Genomic DNA, 20,255 nt, shown 5'->3' with positions numbered 1-20,255 from the left:
TGATTAGGAAGGGGAGGTTCAACACAGGGTCTCCCTCCTTCCAGTAAATCCAGCGGAAATAGTTGTTGCTGTGAGCAGGGAGGGAAGCTGTTCTCAGGCTGGGAAGAGTGGAGGAGAGGGCGGTGTTATGCCCCGTTTAAAACAATCCAGATGTGGAGACACGATTCCTTTCAGTTTCATGAGAATCTGTCGTCAGCAGGAGGAGAGACAACTTACTGAAAGTCAGTTTATTCCTCTACATCTCAAATTAATTTTTACTGCATCTGCACACAATGTACTCAGAGTTCTTTAAATAATGAGATATATTATAGGAGTATTATACTTATACACAGCAATGCAGGTTACATACTTTTTATGTTATATCATCACATTTCTGCAGTGATTTCAAATGTAATGCAGTATGAGTACTGCACTCAAATACAGATTACATCGACTTTAACTTCCCCCCTTATTACTTTTATAGTTACTTCTTACTAAATAATACTTTTTGTTTTATGAAGTAGGTTTTGTAGTTTTTTTGTCCACATCACACTTGATTCTTTTATTGATTCCTAATCAGTTTTCATTGTGGAATAATTCAACCCACAAAGACTTTGAGCGTCCACAGAGCACTTTTAATCCTCCGAGTGTGAACGAGCTGTCAGACAGAGCAAAGCAATGCAAACACTACCCTCCAATGAGTCCCACGTCACTGTTTTGGAATCTGCAGCTGTGAAAAAAAACAGAAACTGGTGAGATGAAAAAATGATCACTGAATGTAAAATTTGGAATTGATGCCTACAACATGTTGGAGTGGTTGGTTTGATTTGTGTTGGATTTTGTACTTTGTGCCGTCTTGCAGTTATTTTTAAATCCTTTCTGTCTTCTCATTTTATTTCTAAAGTTGTAAAGTTGCATGTTACCCTTTTGCGACCCTTTCCTGTTCAGCAGTCAGCACGTTTAAAAACAACTGCAGTTCAGCCTAAAGTGCTGTTTTTCCTTTTCGGGACAAAGATATGTAGGAAGCTAAAGAGCAGCAGAGAAATGCCAGGAAAGAGAAAGTGAGGGAAGGAGGGACAACTTTCCTTGGAAGTAAACATGTGGGAGGTACGAGATTAAGTTACTGTGACGCAGCTCAGAGGAACAACAATGAATGCTTTGTGGGGTTTAAAGGAGAAACGTTATTTGCAGGACAGGAAGAATTCATGAAACTGTTTAGTCTTCTTGTGTTAATCTAATAAAATAACAGTTACAAATATATTATTATTATTATTATTATTATATTCCATGATCAACTGGAAGTGGTATTACTGCAAAGTGGAATCATTTAGTTTTAATTTGGGACAAATACATAAAGTCTCACGCTTACTTTTTTTACTTTTTTATGCTGGATTAAACAAATATGATGAGTTGCACCACAAAAACAAAATTAATAGTCTCACTGATGTTCCTGATGTTTTCAGATGTTACTCTAATTTAAACTTAAAATAATCCTGTTGACTATTTGCATTTTGTTTAACTTTTGAGACCTGAGTAGTTTCTCTCACATCATCAAATTTTTAACGGGGCAACTTGCAATACTTGCAAAGCAGATATTTCATTTAAAGGAGGAAACACTACGAATATGCAAAAGCATTTGCTCACAAAACACGCGATAACCTTAAATGAATGTCGTGTTTTTAATTCCGCTCCGGACTCGTGAATCTCAACCCAGCAGCAGCGGTAACGTTTGCACGTCCTCTCCCGTTAATGCGGCAGGTAAATAATCAACTAACAGCGCATATTATGTTAGCGCGATCTGCCTTATTACAAAACCTGCCGTTACTATGCGCTGCATTTAGGTGACCATGATGAGAGAGACAGACAGAGTCTGGCTGGCAGTTCTCGCTGCAGTCTACCGTTAGCGTCTCCTTTCAGGCCAGGATAGACGAATGTCACCGAGCAGTGACTAAGTTTGTGGTCAAAGGCTTGCACCCATTTGCCACAGCAGATGCCCCCAATTTTCGGTAAGTGAATGTGTTTAATTGTAGGCAGGGACATTACTGGATATTCTTGTGTAATTGCTACAGAATAATTTATGTTATACTTTGTTATTGCTACAGAAGAATATTTATTTAATTATTTTACATTTACAATTTTTATCCTGGGGACCCTGTGACACCCCATTGAAGAGCCGTAGGCTGTGGATCTCTTAAGATCTCACTGTTGGGTTTGTAAGGCCATGTTACTCCTAAATTTCTATCTTGTTCAAAGAGAAGATATAAAACAAAGTTCTAAGCTAATCGACCTGTGTGTTCTCCTTTTTTAAAAATAGGAATCGATAAGAGAATCGATAAAGAATCAGAATCGTGAAAATCTTATCAATACCCATCCCTACTCTTGAGTACTCCCTGGATCGTTGTCTTATTAAGTTAGTGCGACCCAAGTACAAGCCAAGCCTTGAGCTTGTGTTTCTACTTACCTGTGAGAGAGATACTTACGGTTGTACATTCCTCTTCTGGAGTCTTGCAGTCATTTTCACATCATTTCAGTCTTCTCATTGTATTTCTAAAGTTGTGTCTTACCATTTTGTAACCCTTCTTGTACAGTAGTCCGTACAGCATTTTAGAGTTGACCCTAAAGTGCCGTTTCTCCTTTTTAGAATGAAGAGATCTGGGAAGATGTGAAAGCTGAAAAGCTGCTGAGAAATCCAGGAAAGAAAATGTGAGAGGAGAGTACGCAATACTGCGTAACTTAGGTAAACAGTATTCCGTTTAAAACGATACTCAGTTAGTGCTGAGGAGCCCAAAGTGTGCCAAGAATATATCCTGCACACGATTGCCAGCAGCAGTGAACCACTGATACAAGGCAGGATGGATCTTTTCATGTTGTTTATGTCACATTCTGACTACACCATCTGAATTTTGCAGCAGAAATCATTTCCGCCTCTGCATCACGCTCAAACACTCCACACAGCATGCTCTGCAGACTGTGACAAAGCACAGCTGTTGTTGAATATAAAAGGCCCCTGTGGTTCACTTTTTATTGCCTGTATAATGACTAATACTATAATAATTAAGTAATTATTGACTATGACTAATTATAATAAAGTAAGTTTAATCTGATCATCTGTGTAGACTCACAGGGCTATATTGAGTATATTGTGATTGAAAACATATTTTTGTGCAACTGAGTTAAAAAGACTTGGAATAATGTAAAGCGTCATGAAATTCATGTGTGACCGACTTAATGAGAAATCATGTTGAAGTAAAACGTAGAGAAGAAGAAAATGTAACCCTTGTGATGAAATGATTATAACCGCTGACTTAGCTCTAAATGAAGTATGCAAAAGGTTACTCAGGGGGAGAAACTACAGGGTTTGACTTGTATGGGATGCTGTAGATGTCATATTGTACAATGTGGACATAAAGGAGGGGAGGAGAAAGAAGAAGAACATGATTTAAAACCCCCTGCAGACCAAATAAGTTGTTCTTCCTCTTGATAAATTTCCACATTTTGAGCCACAAATAGGTTAATGTAAGAAGACGCCAGTAGAGATTATTGAACCCCGATCCTTTTTCCCCATGACAGAACAGAGAAAACCGACTCATAGTGTGTTAAAACAGTTATATTTCTTTTTATTCAATCATCTTCCGGAAGAGAGAGACCCCTGCACAGCTCAAACGCCAGTTGCAAGAGCTCTAACATCAGAATCATAAGCTGTGTCTCATACAGGTGTTATTTTGGTACTTTACACGTCATACAGGCTCGAACACTGCTTATATGGAAAGTTCCTCTTTTCTGTGTCTTTATCTATTAATAGGCCTGTGCACTAAAACTTCCTGTTTTTCAGTCTGGCTGAGCACTTATTTGTGAGTCAAAGGTGGCCTTGCTCTACAAGCCTTCATTATTAAAGTACATAAAACAATATAATGAGCAGATACACATTAAAAATATTTCTTTTATTCCTAACAAGATGCAGAAATATCTTGGACTGCTACTGTACATGGCTGTGATGCGCTTCCCCAAAGTGTTTAGACTTTTGGAGGACAAAAACAGTTTTCCAAGTTCCCTTTTCTGCCACTATCATGTCCAGGAACCAGTTTTTTGCCAACTCAGCCAATATTCACATGAGCGACACTGCTGAAGATGTCAAAAATGAAAAGAAAACAGGCAGTAAGTCTTATGACTGTCTCCACCGGGTCAGGCTTCTGCTGAAAATGATGAGGACCCAATGCATACCCATATATCATGCGAGGCAGAATATTTCTGTAGATGAGAGAATGGTTGCTACGTTGTTTCCAACAGTCTGACACTTGCCCTCCTTCTCCTCCTCCTGGCTGCACACACAGAAGTCGGGGATGTTCTCCCAGTCTTTGTAGCTGAACAGACCACAACAGTGAAACTACAAACAGCAGCAGGAGAAGAAAGAAGGAGGGGGTTTTTTGTTTTTGTTTTCTTTTTTTTAAATGAGGTTTTTATTGACAGTTGAATACTTTTTCTTTTTTTGTTAAATTCATTTTCAATTCAAAGTATGTATTCATGGATTAATAATTCATTTTGAAATATCGATTTATAAATACAGTTTTCATTATCAATTAAATGAATAATAAATTACGAGTGAAATGATTTCTCAATGTGTGGATTCACATTTCAAATTCAAAATTAAAAAACTGTTTTTCAAAATCTTTTTTAAAATACAAAAAAGAAAAATAAGTAAATGTATTCAAAAAATAAAGATTTATTTCTGACATTTAGAATGCACGTGGCTCTTTTAGTCCCCCATATGACCTAGCCATTTTATCAAGTGGAAGATTTAACAGAGGAGAGCTGCAGCTGCAGGAGTCACGGCTCACTGCACCTAACTAGCGTTGCTAGTGGGTTGTATCCTCAGAGGATTATGGCATTGTACTCATTTAGGTCTTTGGTCTGGAAAAATAATTTGCTACTCTACATCTTATTATTTGTCACTATTTGAGGAAAAAAGGAAGAACCCCAGGTTTCTTTTTAGGGAGGCTGAGGAGTAAAAGATCTGTTCTGAGTCAAGTATTCCTTATCAGAACCATCAGAATCATCCCTTTTTCACTTCTATAGATCTTTCTAAGTTACCTTCACTGATTTCTTCCTTTAAACCATCAATGTGCCTCTTAGACCACATTCCTACAAGACTGTTCAAAAAAATTTTGCCACAAGAATTCAATTTAAAATCTGATTAATCTCTCTTTAGGAACAGGCTACGCATCACAAGCTTTAAAGTGGCCGTAATTAAATCATTAATTGACCTAGTTGTCTTAGCTAATTATAGACCAATTTCTAAGTTTACTTTTATTTACAGAGTTCCTCGCGCCACAGAAACAGCATTAGTGAAGGTTATTATTAATGTTCTTATGGCCTCTGACAGTAGACTCATCAACTCAGCTTTGGAGTTCCACAGGGTTCGGTGCTAGGATCAACACATTTTATAGCATACGTGCATCCCTTATGCAATATAATTAGAAAAAAACTGCATAAATTTTGATTGCTATGCAGATGACACCATGCTGTATTTATCTATGAAGCCAGATTATAGAATTCTGCAGATTAAACTAAAAGCTTGTCACAAAAAACCTGGATCACTTTTAACTGCTGACTTTTAAATTCAGACAAAAATTGAGGTTTATTGTACTCAGTCATAAAAAGCTTGGAAACAGAATGTCTAACCAGATATTTACTATAGATGGCAATTAGATGGGCCCAATAACACTGTGAGAAATTGTAGATCTGTTGTTTACCAGCATATGTTGCTCAGCGCACTTATTAAACACATTAATTTGCACAATATTGCTAAAATTTAAAGCATTGTGTCTCAGCGTGATGTTGAAGAATCACCTCACATAACATATTATGCTAACAGAGCAGTTCACTCTCAGACTGCAGGCTTCTCAGCTCACCAAGTTCTACTATAACCTTTGTCTAAATAATCAGCATTATCCAGAACCACCAGTTTCTCTGTTACTATCAATGACTCGCCGGTCTTCGTTTCTTCCTCTGTGAAAAGCTTGGGTGTCATCCTTGACAGTACTCTATCTTTCAATTCACACATTAATAATGTTACTCGGTCTGCATATTTTCAATTGCACAACATTAATCGTCTCCGTCCTTTTCTCACCCCACATGCCGCTGCCGTTCTTGTCCACAGCCTTGTTACTTCCCGGATTGATTATTGTAATTCACTTCTTTTTGGTCTTATTCAAAAATCCATCCACAAGCTCCAACGCGTCCAGAACTCTGCTGCCCGTATCATCACCAGGACCCCTTCTATCCACCGCATCACTCCTGTCCTGCAGCAGCTTCATTGGCTCCTGGTCAAATATCGTATCAATTTCAAAATACTCTTGTACACATTTAAGGCTATTCATCATCTCTCCCCTCCATATTTCTCTGATCTGGTTCGGATCACCATCCCATCTCGGTGTCTTAGATCTTCTTCTTCCCTTTCTCTCTCTGTCCCCTCCCCCCGTCTTGCCACCATGAGGAGCAGGGCTTTCAGCTGCTCTGCTCCTCGACTCACTCAAGAAATACCTCTTCCTTCTCTCTCTTTAAGTCCCAACTCAAAACTCACTTGTTCAAAATAGCTTATCCCACATAACCTCTCCACTCTGCTATTTTAAATTTGTTTTGTGTCTTGTGCTTTTATGATTGTGTAAACTGCTTGCTTTTATGTTGCTTTTATTATTCTACCATATACAGTGTCCTTGAGTGTTCTGAAAGGCGCTTTCAAATAAAATGTATTATTTGTAGTAGTAGTAGTAGTAACAGTCAATAAAAATGCAATGAGAATAAGTTCCTTTTTTTGTGCAACAGAATAAGATTTCACACAGACACAGACTTTCTTTTGTCACCATTTAATCCTGTAAAACCTTTAGATTTACAGTTTACATCAGAAGAATCAAACATGACACAAAGATGACACTAAAAATACAAAAAAAATATACAAAAATATTTCCCTTTATAAACATTTTTACAAGTAGCAGCATCAACACAGTTCTCAGTTTTCAAAATATAACTTCACTGTCTTTGTATTATTAAGAAACTTCACATGAGGTAGCAAAGGAATGTGGCTTTTAATTTCATCAAATGTTACCATAGCAAACAGAATTAGTAACAGTAACACTGCATTCTAGAAACATAACAGGTCACATGAGTCAAAGGTATCAGTGAGCAATAATTTGCCTGGGAAGGGTCTCAAGACTGAATAGTAGGTGGCTAATAGCTGGTGTTGTAAGACATCACCTCTGTTCAGCTTAGGAAATCTCTAGATTTAGTTATTTTTCCTTTTTAGACATTTTCTCATTGTTAATGTGATGAAAATAAGGATTTCTGATAGAGGTTGAACGTAAAAGAGTCCGGTCAAATTTTTTGACATTTCCATTTCAATTTAAGATTATTAAGTATTGTTTTTCAAGTCGCTTGAAACTGATGATCTCAATTTAGACAACTTCATCATGAAGACATAAGGCACAATGGACATGAACCTCAACCAAATATGTCATTTTCAAATTCAAGAAAACAGACTCAACAGGGCTCCAGAAATCTGTGCACAAGCTAGCAAAAGAAAAAAACTCCATCATCATGACTAGTATGGTGGAGGCTTGCACATCTCGTTGTATTTTGGTGGTCTCATGAGGATCATCATGGTGTGGCTGTTGGAGCGATACAGCTGGTAGACCATGATGGAGGAAAGAATCCCACCAAGGAGCTGTTGGGGAACACAGGAAGATGAGTTAGGCATCAGGTGTTCTGCAAGTTAACAAATTTTAATGTTATTAAATTCTTTTTTTACTTTTTGGAATTAAATTTTGTACTAGTTTCCTTTTTGTTCAGAAACAGATGCTGTCATTTTTCAGCATGTCAAAGGTGGGGGAATCAAACTTTGCTGAAAACAATATATATCCATAGTATGGCTTTATCCTTCCCTCACATTGCTTTGGGCCAGATTTAGGTGGTGGACAGATGCCTTGTATTGGACTCTGGAATACTTTGGTGTACACACGAGTATACCTGACAAATTTCTGCTTCTGTAGAGGTACCCACACTTCCTGATGATCATTTAATCAGATGCATTCGATTAGCAGGTCCTGGCTGCTATCTGCCCTATTCAAGCAAGTAAGGGTCTTCTTAGTTTTTCACCATGCTGCATTAAATAGCTTTACAACACATTTGACTCCCAATATCTGACCACAAAAACATCTCTGCCTGAGGGTAAAAAAGCTGAATTTCTCACCACTGTGGCACAGGATTTAAGGACCTCACGGTCAACAAAAAGTTATAACCCTAATTTTAGATGTGAATAATAAATAGTGACTAACAGTGACTAAAAGGAGAGAATCCAGATTTTAAGTTGTAGATTAGACATTTGTGCTACTGAATCCTTGAATAAGTGATAATACTCACAGCTAGAATAGCCAGAGTGAAGCTGACCCCAATGTTGATTTTGTTAGTAAACTGGATGTGGTCCATGATGGTGGGAAAGCAGGTCTGAAAATAGAAGGAAAAATGAAAACTGTTAGTTTCTGTCATGGACAAACAAATGATTTAAGCTTTTTCAAAGTGGTGCTGAGTCGCTCACCTTACTGTAGACGGACTTCTTCTGCCGTGTTAAAATCTGGTAAAGCTGCAAAAATAAAGACGTTACAAACTGTGACACACTGAACAGAAGTGAAGTGAGCGGGTGCGCTGATGCTTACATTTTTTCTGAGAGTCTGACACTTGCCCTCCTTCTCCTCCTCCTGGCTGCACACACAGGAGTCGGGGATGTTCTCCCAGTCTTTGTAGCTGAACAGACCACAGCAGTGAAACTACAAACAGCAGCAGGAGAAGAAAGAAAGAGGAGGGTTACTCATCTCCAGGAGGATCATCAGCTGGAAATAGACATTAAAACGTGTGTGAGGGTTTCTTTTTCCCCCTTTTGAAAATTTTTGAAAAAGTGATCAAATTACTTAACAACAACAAATTAGAGAGAATGATAATGTAATCAGATTACTTGTGGACAGTTTACTCACTCTTATTCTGAAAGCTTGCTTGCTCCTAAACATTAACTGTAAGTGACACACAGAAGTGCAGTGATGGGAAAAAGAAAACACGTCTTCTATCAGTTCCAAGGTTTTACATATCAGGGCTTAAAATGCAATCTAACACAGGGTCTTCATTTATAAAAATTACATTTAAATGCTGGAGTGCTGTGTGAAAAACTAAGAACACCCACCGTTTAGTATCATGCAGCAATAACTGGCAAACATTACTTGTTGCAGTCTTTTCCTATATGTCTCTCACATCGCTGTGGAGGAATTTTGGTCAACTGTTCTGGTTAACTTCATTAACAAGTTCATTGGTGGTTGTGGACACAGCTCTCTGGAGGTCCCACAACACCATTTCAGCACCATGGCTCTTTGCTTTTTCAGCCATTCTGTTGTAGACAAGCTGCTGTGCTTGGGATCATTGTTCTGATCATACGCGTACATACATGGACAGACAGCCTCACATTAGACTCTAGAATACTTTGGTATACAGAGGGGTTCAATGTCGACTCATGGACTGTAAGTTGACCAGATCTTCCTGGCAACTCCTCCTAACTAAAGGCACTTGTTCAATCTTTTTATAATTGTACTGTCATTAACTCTTTATTCCCCATGCAAGCAGTAAGAGTTAAGTTTATTGTCAGACACTCTAACATAGATTTGTTAAATAAATGATGGCACAATGTAATATGTCATGTTTCATAGTTCATCTGAGGTTATTTATTACCTAATATTAAGACCTGCTTAGGGGCAGATTACGGGTATTATGTCCTGATACGCAAAACGTTCGACTTTAAAGGTGTACTTTCATTTTCCCATCACTGTAGCTGAGGAATGTAGCCAACACTCAAGGGCCCTAAATTCACTATTTGAAAAAATAACATCTAAAAAATGAAAATAGAAAAAAATAAGACATTTGAAATAAATACAGAGACCACCCTGAGGAGGTTAGATAATCTTACCTGTTTCTGAATGTCCTCAGCCATGTTCCTCACATCCTTTCGAGATTTGTCCAGAGGAACAAACTTGCGGAATGTCTCCTCCATTCTGCCTTTGACCTGCAAACATGAAATATTTTATATCATAAATTTACAGGATAAAAATTTTAATCTAGATAGATCATCATTTAAAAAAAAAACATTTGGCATTTCAAGGTAATGAAAAAGTGTCTGTATTAACTGAGTTGACTTTAAAGTACATATTTTAAAAACATTTCTAGTTAAATCAAATCAAATACTTTTATGTACTTGACTCCAAAGCGTCCTGTCCTTACCTGAGGATAAGAGCTGGCAGCAGGGATTCCAGTCATCAGCATCAGCAGACATCCAGTGAACATGAACACTAGGAACTGCAGAGAGGTAAACAAAGACTTTTAATCTGATATCTTTAACCTGGGGGATTAGAGAAATTACTTTACCCTGACCAGTTTCACAAACATGTTGAGGCTTCAAAGTGACATTTCAGAAACACATAACTGAAGCAACACTGTTACATCATCATTATTATGGTTTTCTAAGGAAGAAAAACAAGACAGTGCTGGTCAGTTGGACAGTGCTAACACTGATAGAGTCCTCTAAGTATTTTTCACAGCAGCTCATTTTAGAGCATTCGGAGCTAAATGGCTTCATTTAGGTTGATGAACGATTTCTTTTCAGCAGATTGTTTTTTTCTTTATTAAGTCACTGAGATTGCTGGCAGCTAAATGACTAAACTTTCATTCTGAGGTTGTGCAGATCTTTGTGCTCACCATGATCAGGGCCACTTTGCTCTCCTTGTGGGCTCCGTAGGCTCCCAGCACAGCGATCATCATGGTGATGACACCAACAATGTGGAGAATAAAGAGTTGGGTGGTGCGACCCTCAAGCTGTAGACAGAAGTGTCATGAAAAGGTTAGTGGGCTTTGTCTGTTTGTCCCCATGTGTTACATTTATGTTTGAATGTGTCCTCACGTTGTGTCCTCCTCGAATGCTCATGAAGAACTGGCACCACAGAGCGAGGAGGATGACCACTCCACCAACAATCTGAACAAACACAAACAGTCTGGTTAGAGCTGCTGCATCCTTTAAACACAACCAGGACATGACATGACTGCACAACAACAAACTCTGAAAGTAAGAACAAACATGTTGAATTTATGTTGCTTTATTTTACTATTCTAAGCTTTGGTTTCATTTAAATGTAAAAAAGGAGGCAAATGTGGTTGTTTTTGACTGCTGAGTCTGCCTGCTGACTGGTTGAAGTCTTTACTGAGATTCTGGATTAAAGTCTGCGATCATCATTTGCTGAATAATCTCTTTACTCACCATGAAGAATATGTTGAAGACGGTGAAGATGCGTTTGAGGCAGATGTTGATCTGAGCCATGTTTGCAGCTGGAAAATGCAGTTAAAATAACAGTACTGTTCCCAAAGTCTAGACGAGCTCCGACTGCAGCGAAGTGAGAGCAGAGTGAGCTGCTTTTAAGGATTTCAGGGCTCCGCTGGGCGGGACGTCCAGTATGTTAGAGGTGGAAACTTCTGTGGAATGCTTGATTAGGAAGGGGAGGTTCAACACAGGGTCTCCCTCCTTCCAGTAAATCCAGCGGAAACAGTTGTTGCTGTGAGCAGGGAGGGAAGCTGTTCTCAGGCTGGGAAGAGTGGAGGAGAGGGCGGTGTTATGCCCCGTTTAAAACAATCCAGATGTGGAGACACGATTCCTTTCAGTTTCATGAGAATCTGTCGTCAACAGGAGGAGAGACAACTTACTGAAAGTCAGTTTATTCCTCTACAGCTCAAATTAATTTTTACTGCATCTGCACACAATGTACTCAGAGTTCTTTAAATAATGAGATATATTATAGGAGTATTATACTTATACACAGCAATGCAGGTTACATACTTTTTATGTTATATCATCACATTTCTGCAGTGATTTCAAATGTAATGCAGTATGAGTACTGCACTCAAATACAGATTACATCGACTTTAACTTCCCCCTTATTACTTTTATAGTTACTTCTTACTAAATAATACTTTTTGTTTTATGAAGTAGGTTTTGTAGTTTTTTGTGTCTTTGTAGTTTTTGTGTCCACATCACACTTGATTCTTTTATTGATTCCTAATCAGTTTTCATTGTGGAATAATTCAACCCACAAAGACTTTGAGCGTCCACAGAGCACTTTTAATCCTCCGAGTGTGAACGAGCTGTCAGACAGAGCAAAGCAATGCAAACACTACCCTCCAATGAGTCCCACGTCACTGTTTTACAGAAAATCTGTAATTTGGGAAAAAATACCCGAAAAAATGTGTCATTATTGCCTCGTTAAACATGGAAAAAATTCAAGTATTCCTGTAATGTCCCGTCTTTGAGCACGCACAAATACAAAAAAATTAATTATCTGTAGATTATTGTCAGGGGTCCTAGGACCCAGAGCTCATGTGTCATTTTTGGGTTTAAGGAAAATTATTAGTTTACTGGTCTTTCTGGATCACTTATGGCTGTTTGTTGGTGTGATCTGCTATTGGTCCCGCGTTTCCCTGTGCACGTGTTTGAGTGTGTGTGTGTGTGTGTGTGTGTGTGTGTGTGTGTGTGTGTGTGTGTGTGTGTGTGTGTGTGTGTGTGTGTGTGTGTGTGTGATGTGGTGTGTGAGTTTTGCTGCCACACCAGGCCTGGAGAGTCACCTGCCTTTGAGTCAGACACACCTGAGGATAATCACTCACCTGTTGCTGATCTGCCTAATCAAGGAGTCCTACTTAAGAGAAGTGAAGTGGTAGTTGGTGTGGGATCATTACACTAACACAGTTACTGCTTCAGCTCAGATGGCTGTGTTTTCAGTTGTTTCCTGTTGGAATAGAAGCGTTTTTGTCGGTCGGTGGATGGGGCTGTACTCACTGTGGCATCTCTTGTTTCCAGGTGGATTGCGGAAACGTGTGGAGGGAGCAGCACACTGTTGTACACATGCACCAAGGAGGACAAAACATCACCACGTATCAAGGAGAAGAATCACAGCACGGGGACTGGGAATCCACGCACTGTGGATTGTTGGCACTGCTTCATAGTTTCTTTTCATTGTAAATAAACACACTTTTTCCATTCAGAAAATTATGCATTTGGGTCGTCCTTCAACCATCCTTGACAATTGTCTAATCAAAGATCATTTCATCTGAGCAGATTTGCAAACCAACACTCCTGTGCACACACGGCATAGTTGGTAACCTGACCCAATTTTGGCCCTCGGTCTTATGTTTCACATCGCTGCTCTCAGACTAGCACAATGTTTGATGTAAAACCAATTCATCTAACTGAGGATATTAGTGTTGCAGAGTATAGCGTGGTGGAAACGAATGGAGAGAATCCTCCACTAAACTTTTGGATTGGCATTACTTTTGATTTTTTTTTTTAATATTAATGGCATGCTTTAGTGTTTTTAGTGTCTTGTGTGAGGTGTGGGCCACACCCATGTGGGAGTGGAGATTCTACTCTAGTCCAGCTGCCAGCTATTTGGAGTTGAGTACAGGGAGCAGCTGATTGGGAAGGATTGGAGCCCTTCTCTATAAAGGGGAGAGGAAGTAGGAAGGGGGGAGGTTGTTGTTTTGTTAGTAGGACACTGTTGCAGCAGGGAAGCCTTGGAGACTCCAGGATGAAGAGTGCACATTTTAACCTCGCTTGGTTTTGCTTTTAAAATAATCTGGTGATGCTGGAGGGAGGACTTGTTTTAATTAGGATTCGTGTGGATCTGCTGGGATAAAAACACTGGATTGGAGGCTCTCTGTGTCCATGGAAAGGAAACTGGCCAAGATTTAGAGAAGTTTCAGCTTGAGAGTGGAAGCCCCAGGATCTGGTGTGGAGACCCATCCTTGAACAACGCCAGGCCTGAAAATGTGGGTGGAAAGCCTTTCTGAGGAAGATATGTTTTTGGCTGCTTGTTCTTCCGAGTGACCACCTTTTCCCTGTCTGTAAACAGGCTGGCAACCCTGACTGCGGTGGCTTTGGGCCTTGGATTCCAGCCCGGAGTTGGGCCTTGACCCAGTAGTTTGACTCGGAGGGAAAAAAAATAAATCTTGTGTACCCCGTGCAGTGTGAGTGTGGTGGTTTCTTACTGGTCATTATTAGAGCTTAACACCTTCTTGTACGGAGGCCGTTTTGGGCCATACGTAACATTAGCATAGTTTATTTTGTAGAGCCCAGTAGATGCCCGATGAATCACAGATATCTACCATTTTAAGAGGATAATAAACATAATTTTAAGGATCCTGTATGCTCTGTGTAATATGGATAACTGGAATAACTGTAGCATCAGAGCAGAAGGTACCTTCATCTGACATTGCTGATCCCGATAAGTATGAAGACGCCGTGACTGAGGGAACAGGTAGAAAATATTCTTCAGAGTTGAGCCGTTTAAATAATTTATGTGTAGTGTAAAATATAAACACGCAGAGAAGACAGAGAAGAGACGTGATAGTCTAAATCACATCAAGACATTCAGAGTACATCCGCAGGATGGGAGGTAGCCTAATTTATTTCAGCCTATCAAGACAAACAGTTTATGCTATGCATCAAAAACTATTATGTAATAGAACTGTTTAAAATTAAATTGAATTAAATCCTCCACTGTGGAAAAAGTAGGCGGGGTTTGTGTTTATGCATGGGCGGGGCATAAACCCATACCCAGGCTGGTGGCTATAAATTGCTAATCCTAGCCATCACATGCAAAGTTTTAAGGCGTGTGTCACCCGCCTGTCATGGGGACACAAACGTCAATAGAAGAGTAGTAAATTTAGGTCAGAGTAATATCACGTTCTTTTACCAGTTTTAATTTAGCTTTGATATAAAGTGAGTAAATATTTCTTTGTATTTTATATAGATAAATTACTGTACATACTTGAAATTTCACACTGAATTTCTGTTTTCAGTGCAGGTGGGCTGCACTATCTATACACACAACCAGGGGGCCCCGGCCAGCACTTTGTGCCCCGTAAACACAAAAATTCCCGGAAGAGCCCCACACAAGACAAGTTAGCTTAGCATTTTTACATGGTTAATGGTTTAGATTGTTACACTCCAATTTTTCAATTAAAACACGACAGACTGAGGATGCCTCTCACTGAGTGCTGCCGTGACCTTTCTTTACAAACCAATTACTAAGACTACAACAACTTCCTTTTTTAAACAAACATCAGTGAAACAGAACAAGATTTTAGACCAACACAGATTTTCTTTTGTCATCTTTTAATCCTGTAAGACATTTACATTTACAGTTTGCAGCAGAAGGATTAAATATGGCACAAAGAAGACTCCAAACATACAAAAAAATACAAAAATAGTTTCCTTTATAAACATTTTTACAAGCAGCTGCATCAGCACAGCGCTCAGTTTTCAAACTACAAGCTTAAAATTCTCTGAGCTACTAGCAAGCGTCACGTGACGTAACAAGGGAATGTGGCTGTTCTTTTATCCAATGTTACCATGACAACAGAATCAGTTACAATAATGAACGATCTGAAATTGTGATGTTGACATTGTTCCTGGATCAGCAGTACTAATTTGATTCCAGGTTTGCAAGTTCCAACATTGCATGTAACCAAATCAAATTATAGTGATGTCATCACTGTCACTTGTGGCGTTGCTTTTTTTAATCATTTTAGGGACTTTTAGTAGATACACCTGTGGTATCACTTAGAAGTTCCTGCGCCACTATCGTTCTCGAGTTATGGCATTCACAAACTTGAGTGTCCACACCGTCTGCCCGCCCAGCAGGGTTAGGACAATACCCGATCAGCCTTTTATGACTGAGGGCTAACAACAGGCAGTGCATTGTATTTTGACTAACACGCTGGGGCGTTGTGCAGCTCCTTGTATTTTGGTGGCATCATGGAGATCATGATGGTGGGTCTGTTGGGGTAATACAGCTGGTGGATCATAATGGAGGACAGAATCATGCCGAGTAGCTGTAGGAGAACACAGGAAGTTGAGTTAAACATCCGGTTGTCTTCGAGTTTCTGTTTTTAAAGTGAACCAATATTAGTAACTAATGAGCTGCTACATGTTTACCTAGAAGATGTTTTGTTTTTTTGACTGAAGATTTGAGTAATTTAATTTTTGTTCTGCAATAGATACCAGACCTTTCTAACTTTGAACATTGAGAATTCAGACTTTGTTGGCACATATTTACCCACAATATTATTCTATATATGGACTTTTTGAATGTTGGGTGCCTGAATCACCACCCCCTTCACCAACATGCTGATGGTTAATATAAGGTTTTTTCCAATGTGACGCTTTCCATTATGACCAGAAATTTCCATTTTAGTCCCAAAGTATCGTCTTTCTCAAATTGTAAAGTCATGAACTTTATTATTTAAGTTGTTAACAGGCATCTGTAGAATTTGACTGTAGTTTGTGGGATTTTTGAACTTCAGTCCACTCCTAGTAAAATCATTTCCTTGTGTTTAAACACACCTGATTGTCCCAAAACAGTAAACTGCTTTTAGAGGTGCTCACACTTTCTGATGATCAGCCCTGCATTTGATTGGCAGCAGAGGCTGTTACCTGCCCTGACAGAGAATGCAGATTGTACAATATAGAGTGGACATTTACACTATTGAATCCTTGAATAATACTCACAGCTAGAATAGCCACAGTGAAGCTGACCACAAGTATGATGTTGTAATCAAACTGGATGTAGTCCATGATGGTGGGAAAGCAGGTCTGAAAATAGAAGGAAAAATAAAAACTGTCAGGTTCTGATATAAACTGATGAATGATTTAAGCTTTTTCAAAGTGGTGCTGGGTCACTCACCTTAGTGTAGACGGACTTTCTCTGCAGCATGAAAGTCTGGAAAAGTTACAGAAATAAAGACGTTACAAACTGTGACACACTGAACAGAAGTGAAGCGAGCGGGTGCGTCGATACTCACGTTGTTTTTGACAGTCTGACACTTGCCCTCCTTCTCCTCCTCCTGGCTGCACACACAGGAGTCGGGGATGTTCTCCCAGTCGTTGTAGCTGAACAGACCACAGCAGTGAAACTACAAACAGCAGCAGGAGAAGACAGAAAGAGGAGGGTTACTCATCTCCAGGAGGATGAGACAGAAGAACACAGAGGAGTTCATGGTCCACTCAGTGACTGTGGTATTATGTTAACTCACACCTGACCAACAAACTGCCAAAGCTTCTGCTTTTATAGAGGTGCTCACACTTATTAATGATTAACTAATCAAGTGCATTTGAAACAATAAGGACTTAGTTTACTTTTATACACTTTGACTTAGTTCTTATATAAATAATGGCACCATATGGTGTAATATGTCTTGTTTGACATCTCATCTGAGGTTATTTTTAAGTGATTATAAAACCCGCTAAGGACCACATTGCATTTTTTTTAAACAGTGGATACTTTCTTTTTTCCATGACTGCAGCTTTTGGTTAAACATTTAATGCAATATCTTACCTGTTTCTGAATGTCCTCGGTCATGTTCCTCACGTATGTCGAGGATTTGTCCAGAGGCACAAACTCGCTGAATGTCTCCACTCCGATGCCTCTGAGCTGCAAATATAGACATTATGTTTACATTGATTAGATTTACATAGTAAAACTTTTAAAAAGCATCTTAAGGGTTCAGGTAATGAAAAAAAAAAAGTGTTTATATGTGTTGATGATTATAATAATGTAAAAAAAAAGCATGTTTATAAGTCTGTCTTCATGTTAAATGATTCGACTCCACAGCAGCACATCCTGGCCTTTACCTGAGGACGTATGATGGCGGCTTGGATTCCAGTTATTAACATCAGCCAACATCCAATGACCGTGTACACCAGGGACTGCAGAGACATGCAGGGATACTTTTTATCTAATATCTTTAACCTGTGGCGTTTAGTAGAAATCTGAGTGATGGAATCATAACTTTTACAGCATTCTGAACTAAACGGCTTCATTCATTCATTCATATTGAATCATTTCTTTTCTTAAATTTAATGAGTGGTAAATGTACTCACCATGATCAAGGCCACTTTGCTCTCCTTGTGGGCTCCGTAGGCTCCCAACACGGTAATCATCACCGTGATGCAGCCCACAATGAAGAGAATGAAGAGTTTGGTGGTGCGACCCTCCAGCTGTGGACAGAAGTGTAATGAAAAGGTTAGAGGGCTTTGTCTGTTTGTCCCCATGTGTTACATTTATGTTTGAATGTGTCCTCACGTTGTGTCCTCCTCGAATGTTCGTGAAGAACTGGCACCACAGAGCGAGGACGATGGCCACTCCACCAACAACCTGAACAAACACAGTCTGGTTAGAGCTGCTGGATCCTTTAAACACAACCAGGACATGAAATGACTGCACAGCCACACATGTGGACGAGCGCAACAACAAACTCTGAAAGTAAGAACAAACATGTTGTGTTTATGTTGCTTTATTTTACTCTTCTAAGCTTCGGTTTCATTTAAATGTAAAAAAATATGGTTATTTCTGTTTTACTCACCATGAAGAATATGTTGAAGACGGTGAAGATGCGTTTGAGGCAGATGTTGATCTGAGCCATGTTTGCAGCTGGAAAATGCAGTCAAAATAACAGTACTGTTCCCAAAGTCCAGACGAGCTCCGACTGCAGCGAAGTGAAGTGAGAGGAGAGCAGCAGTGAGCTGCTTTTAAGCGTTTCAGGGCTCCGCACACAGAGCGGCGTCATGGATATGTTGGATACGGAAACTTCCAAGAAATGGATAGAGAATAAAGGAAACCAATTTAAGAGCTTCCTCTTTGTTTTTCCAGGAAACCTAGCGGAGATCACTGGGTTCGTAATAAAGGGCGGTGGAAAAATTAGTCATTCAACAGGAGGAGAGGCCGCTTACTGAAAGCCAGCTTATTTTCACGGCACCTGAACAAAATGTATTCCGTTTATTGTTTTTTTTGTTTTTTGTTTTTTGTTTTTTTTATAAAAAAATGTACATTTCATAGGCTGTAAGTATATTCTCCTGAAATCCCAAAATAAAAATGTTTTGGGATTTAAAATTCTTTAAGTTATTTAAGTATAATGATTAAAAAAACAGACATCGGGGGTTTTATTAATGTAATTTCTGGTTCAAATGTCTTTTAACTAGATGAGTTTCACAACCTGAAACAACGGAATAAAACAAAGACATGTCTGAACATTAAATCATAATTTTTACCATCTCATAGTCAAGCTTTTTGCAACACCTGACATTCACCTAAACCTGGGTCAGCCGTGGCACTAACATGACAGAGGGCTGAGTGAGGAAGATAGCATTTTACAGCATTTGGAAATGGAGTCATACTCTGCTGTCAGGAGATGAGGTGGAAGAAGGTCAGATATTGGAAGCAAGAACATGGAAGCTCAAAGGAGGACATAGATGAGGACCCTGAGCAGAGTTAAAGTGGCGACACTCAAATACCATTATGGATAAGCTAGGGATCTGCCAGCCTGTGTGGTCTCACGTTCCAGAAGTTTATTCCCTGAGCAGGGACTGCGTGACAGCAGATCACACGGTCCCTGCTCAGGCTCATCAAAAGCTGGTATGAAGCTTTGGCCTTCCTCCACCTCACCTTCTGATGTCTGGAGGTCTGACTCTTCTTCTACATATTCACGCGGAGACGAAAGTACATGCATGGTACAGTACATGCGAGTGAAATTCTTGTATGCGAGCTTCACAAGCAACAGAGTTGTGCAAAAATACAATAACGTAAAACAAGCAAAATATAAGAATGGCTAAATCTGAGTGTAATAAATATATGTACAATATAAGAGTGTATGCATTACTGGATGTGTATACTAAATATGTTTTTGTTTTTTTGTTTTTTTTATGTGTGTGTATACATATTTTACAAATTAAATAGATTAAACCATAAAATAAAATATATAAAATATACAGAGGTTGGTAGTTGAGACGTGCAAAACAAGTAGCATTTATATACAGTGTGGAGTGCATAATGTTGTTGAATGTGGGTGAGGTGTCTATGAAGTGTTCAGCAGTCTGATGGCCTGATGGAAAAAGCTGTCTCTCAGTCTGCTGGTTCGGGACCGGATGCTGCAGAACCTCCTTCCTGATGGAAGTAGTCTGAAGAGTTTATGGCTGGGGTGACTGGAGTCCTTGATGATCCTCCCCGCTTTCCTCAGGCACCGCTTCCTGTAGATGTCCTGGAGGGAGGGAAGCTCACCTCCAATTATTCTTTCAGCACACCGCACCACTCTCTGGAGAGCTTTGCGGTTGTAAGCGGTGCTGTTGCCGTACTCTCCCTGTAATGGATGCTCCC

General features: G+C 39.4%; 2 protein-coding genes and 2 long non-coding RNA genes across 5 annotated transcripts; 2 read left to right on the top strand and 2 right to left on the bottom strand.

The window, feature by feature from the left end:
• The first annotated feature begins 177 nt into the window (after window positions 1-177).
• On the top strand, window positions 178-14,090 carry LOC120433929. 2 transcript variants are annotated; one of them, XR_005608842.1, is made up of 7 exons: window positions 178-731; window positions 2,621-2,716; window positions 10,274-10,372; window positions 10,802-10,903; window positions 10,992-11,125; window positions 12,905-13,872; window positions 13,956-14,090. It is a non-coding gene; the product is annotated as an uncharacterized LOC120433929 (long non-coding RNA). The 2 variants fall into 2 exon arrangements; XR_005608843.1 differs by lacking the exons at window positions 178-731; window positions 2,621-2,716 and adding an exon at window positions 8,744-8,878.
• Window positions 6,812-11,474, bottom strand: LOC116336471 (tetraspanin-8-like). The gene is made up of 9 exons (XM_031760363.2): window positions 11,318-11,474; window positions 10,964-11,035; window positions 10,762-10,878; window positions 10,288-10,362; window positions 9,977-10,072; window positions 8,685-8,795; window positions 8,567-8,611; window positions 8,392-8,475; window positions 6,812-7,696 (listed from the first exon to the last, which is right to left on the bottom strand). The coding sequence occupies exons 1-9, from the start codon at window positions 11,375-11,377 to the stop codon at window positions 7,574-7,576; spliced, it is 783 nt and encodes a 260-aa protein (XP_031616223.2). The 5' UTR covers window positions 11,378-11,474; the 3' UTR covers window positions 6,812-7,573.
• Window positions 14,091-15,786: 1,696 nt separating the features above from the next.
• Window positions 15,787-18,585, bottom strand: LOC116336473 (tetraspanin-8-like). Its single transcript, XM_039601045.1, has 9 exons — window positions 18,469-18,585; window positions 18,189-18,260; window positions 17,987-18,103; window positions 17,738-17,812; window positions 17,442-17,537; window positions 16,909-17,019; window positions 16,791-16,826; window positions 16,616-16,699; window positions 15,787-15,939 (listed from the first exon to the last, which is right to left on the bottom strand). Exons 1-9 carry the CDS (start codon window positions 18,526-18,528, stop codon window positions 15,817-15,819), a joined length of 774 nt encoding a protein of 257 aa, XP_039456979.1. The 5' UTR covers window positions 18,529-18,585; the 3' UTR covers window positions 15,787-15,816.
• Window positions 17,991-18,612, top strand: LOC120433930. The gene is made up of 3 exons (XR_005608844.1): window positions 17,991-18,128; window positions 18,217-18,368; window positions 18,476-18,612. It is a non-coding gene; the product is annotated as an uncharacterized LOC120433930 (long non-coding RNA).
• Window positions 18,613-20,255: the final 1,643 nt, after the last annotated feature.

The sequence above is a fragment of the Oreochromis aureus genome, linkage group 17 (genome assembly GCF_013358895.1).
Source record: "Oreochromis aureus strain Israel breed Guangdong linkage group 17, ZZ_aureus, whole genome shotgun sequence".
NCBI lineage: Eukaryota > Metazoa > Chordata > Actinopteri > Cichliformes > Cichlidae > Oreochromis > Oreochromis aureus.
This window is presented reverse-complemented; position numbering and strand designations above follow the sequence as displayed.

Bases quoted from the DNA above. Each gene is read 5' to 3' on its own strand.
- LOC116336471 (XM_031760363.2), bottom strand. From the start codon at position 11,377: ATGGCTCAGATCAACATCTGCCTCAAACGCATCTTCACCGTCTTCAAC. The intron at 10,879-10,963 runs GTGAGGACACAT...TTCTGTCTACAG, and splicing joins GCATTCGAGGAGGACACAAC to CTTGAGGGTCGCACCACCCA. The intron at 8,796-9,976 runs GTAAGATTATCT...TGCTGTTTGTAG, and splicing joins CTGAGGACATTCAGAAACAG to TTTCACTGCTGTGGTCTGTT.
- LOC116336473 (XM_039601045.1), bottom strand. From the start codon at position 18,528: ATGGCTCAGATCAACATCTGCCTCAAACGCATCTTCACCGTCTTCAAC. The intron at 18,261-18,468 runs GTGAGTAAAACA...GTGTTTGTTCAG, and splicing joins TCTTCAACATATTCTTCATG to GTTGTTGGTGGAGTGGCCAT. The intron at 17,020-17,441 runs GTAAGATATTGC...TGCTGTTTGTAG, and splicing joins CCGAGGACATTCAGAAACAG to TTTCACTGCTGTGGTCTGTT.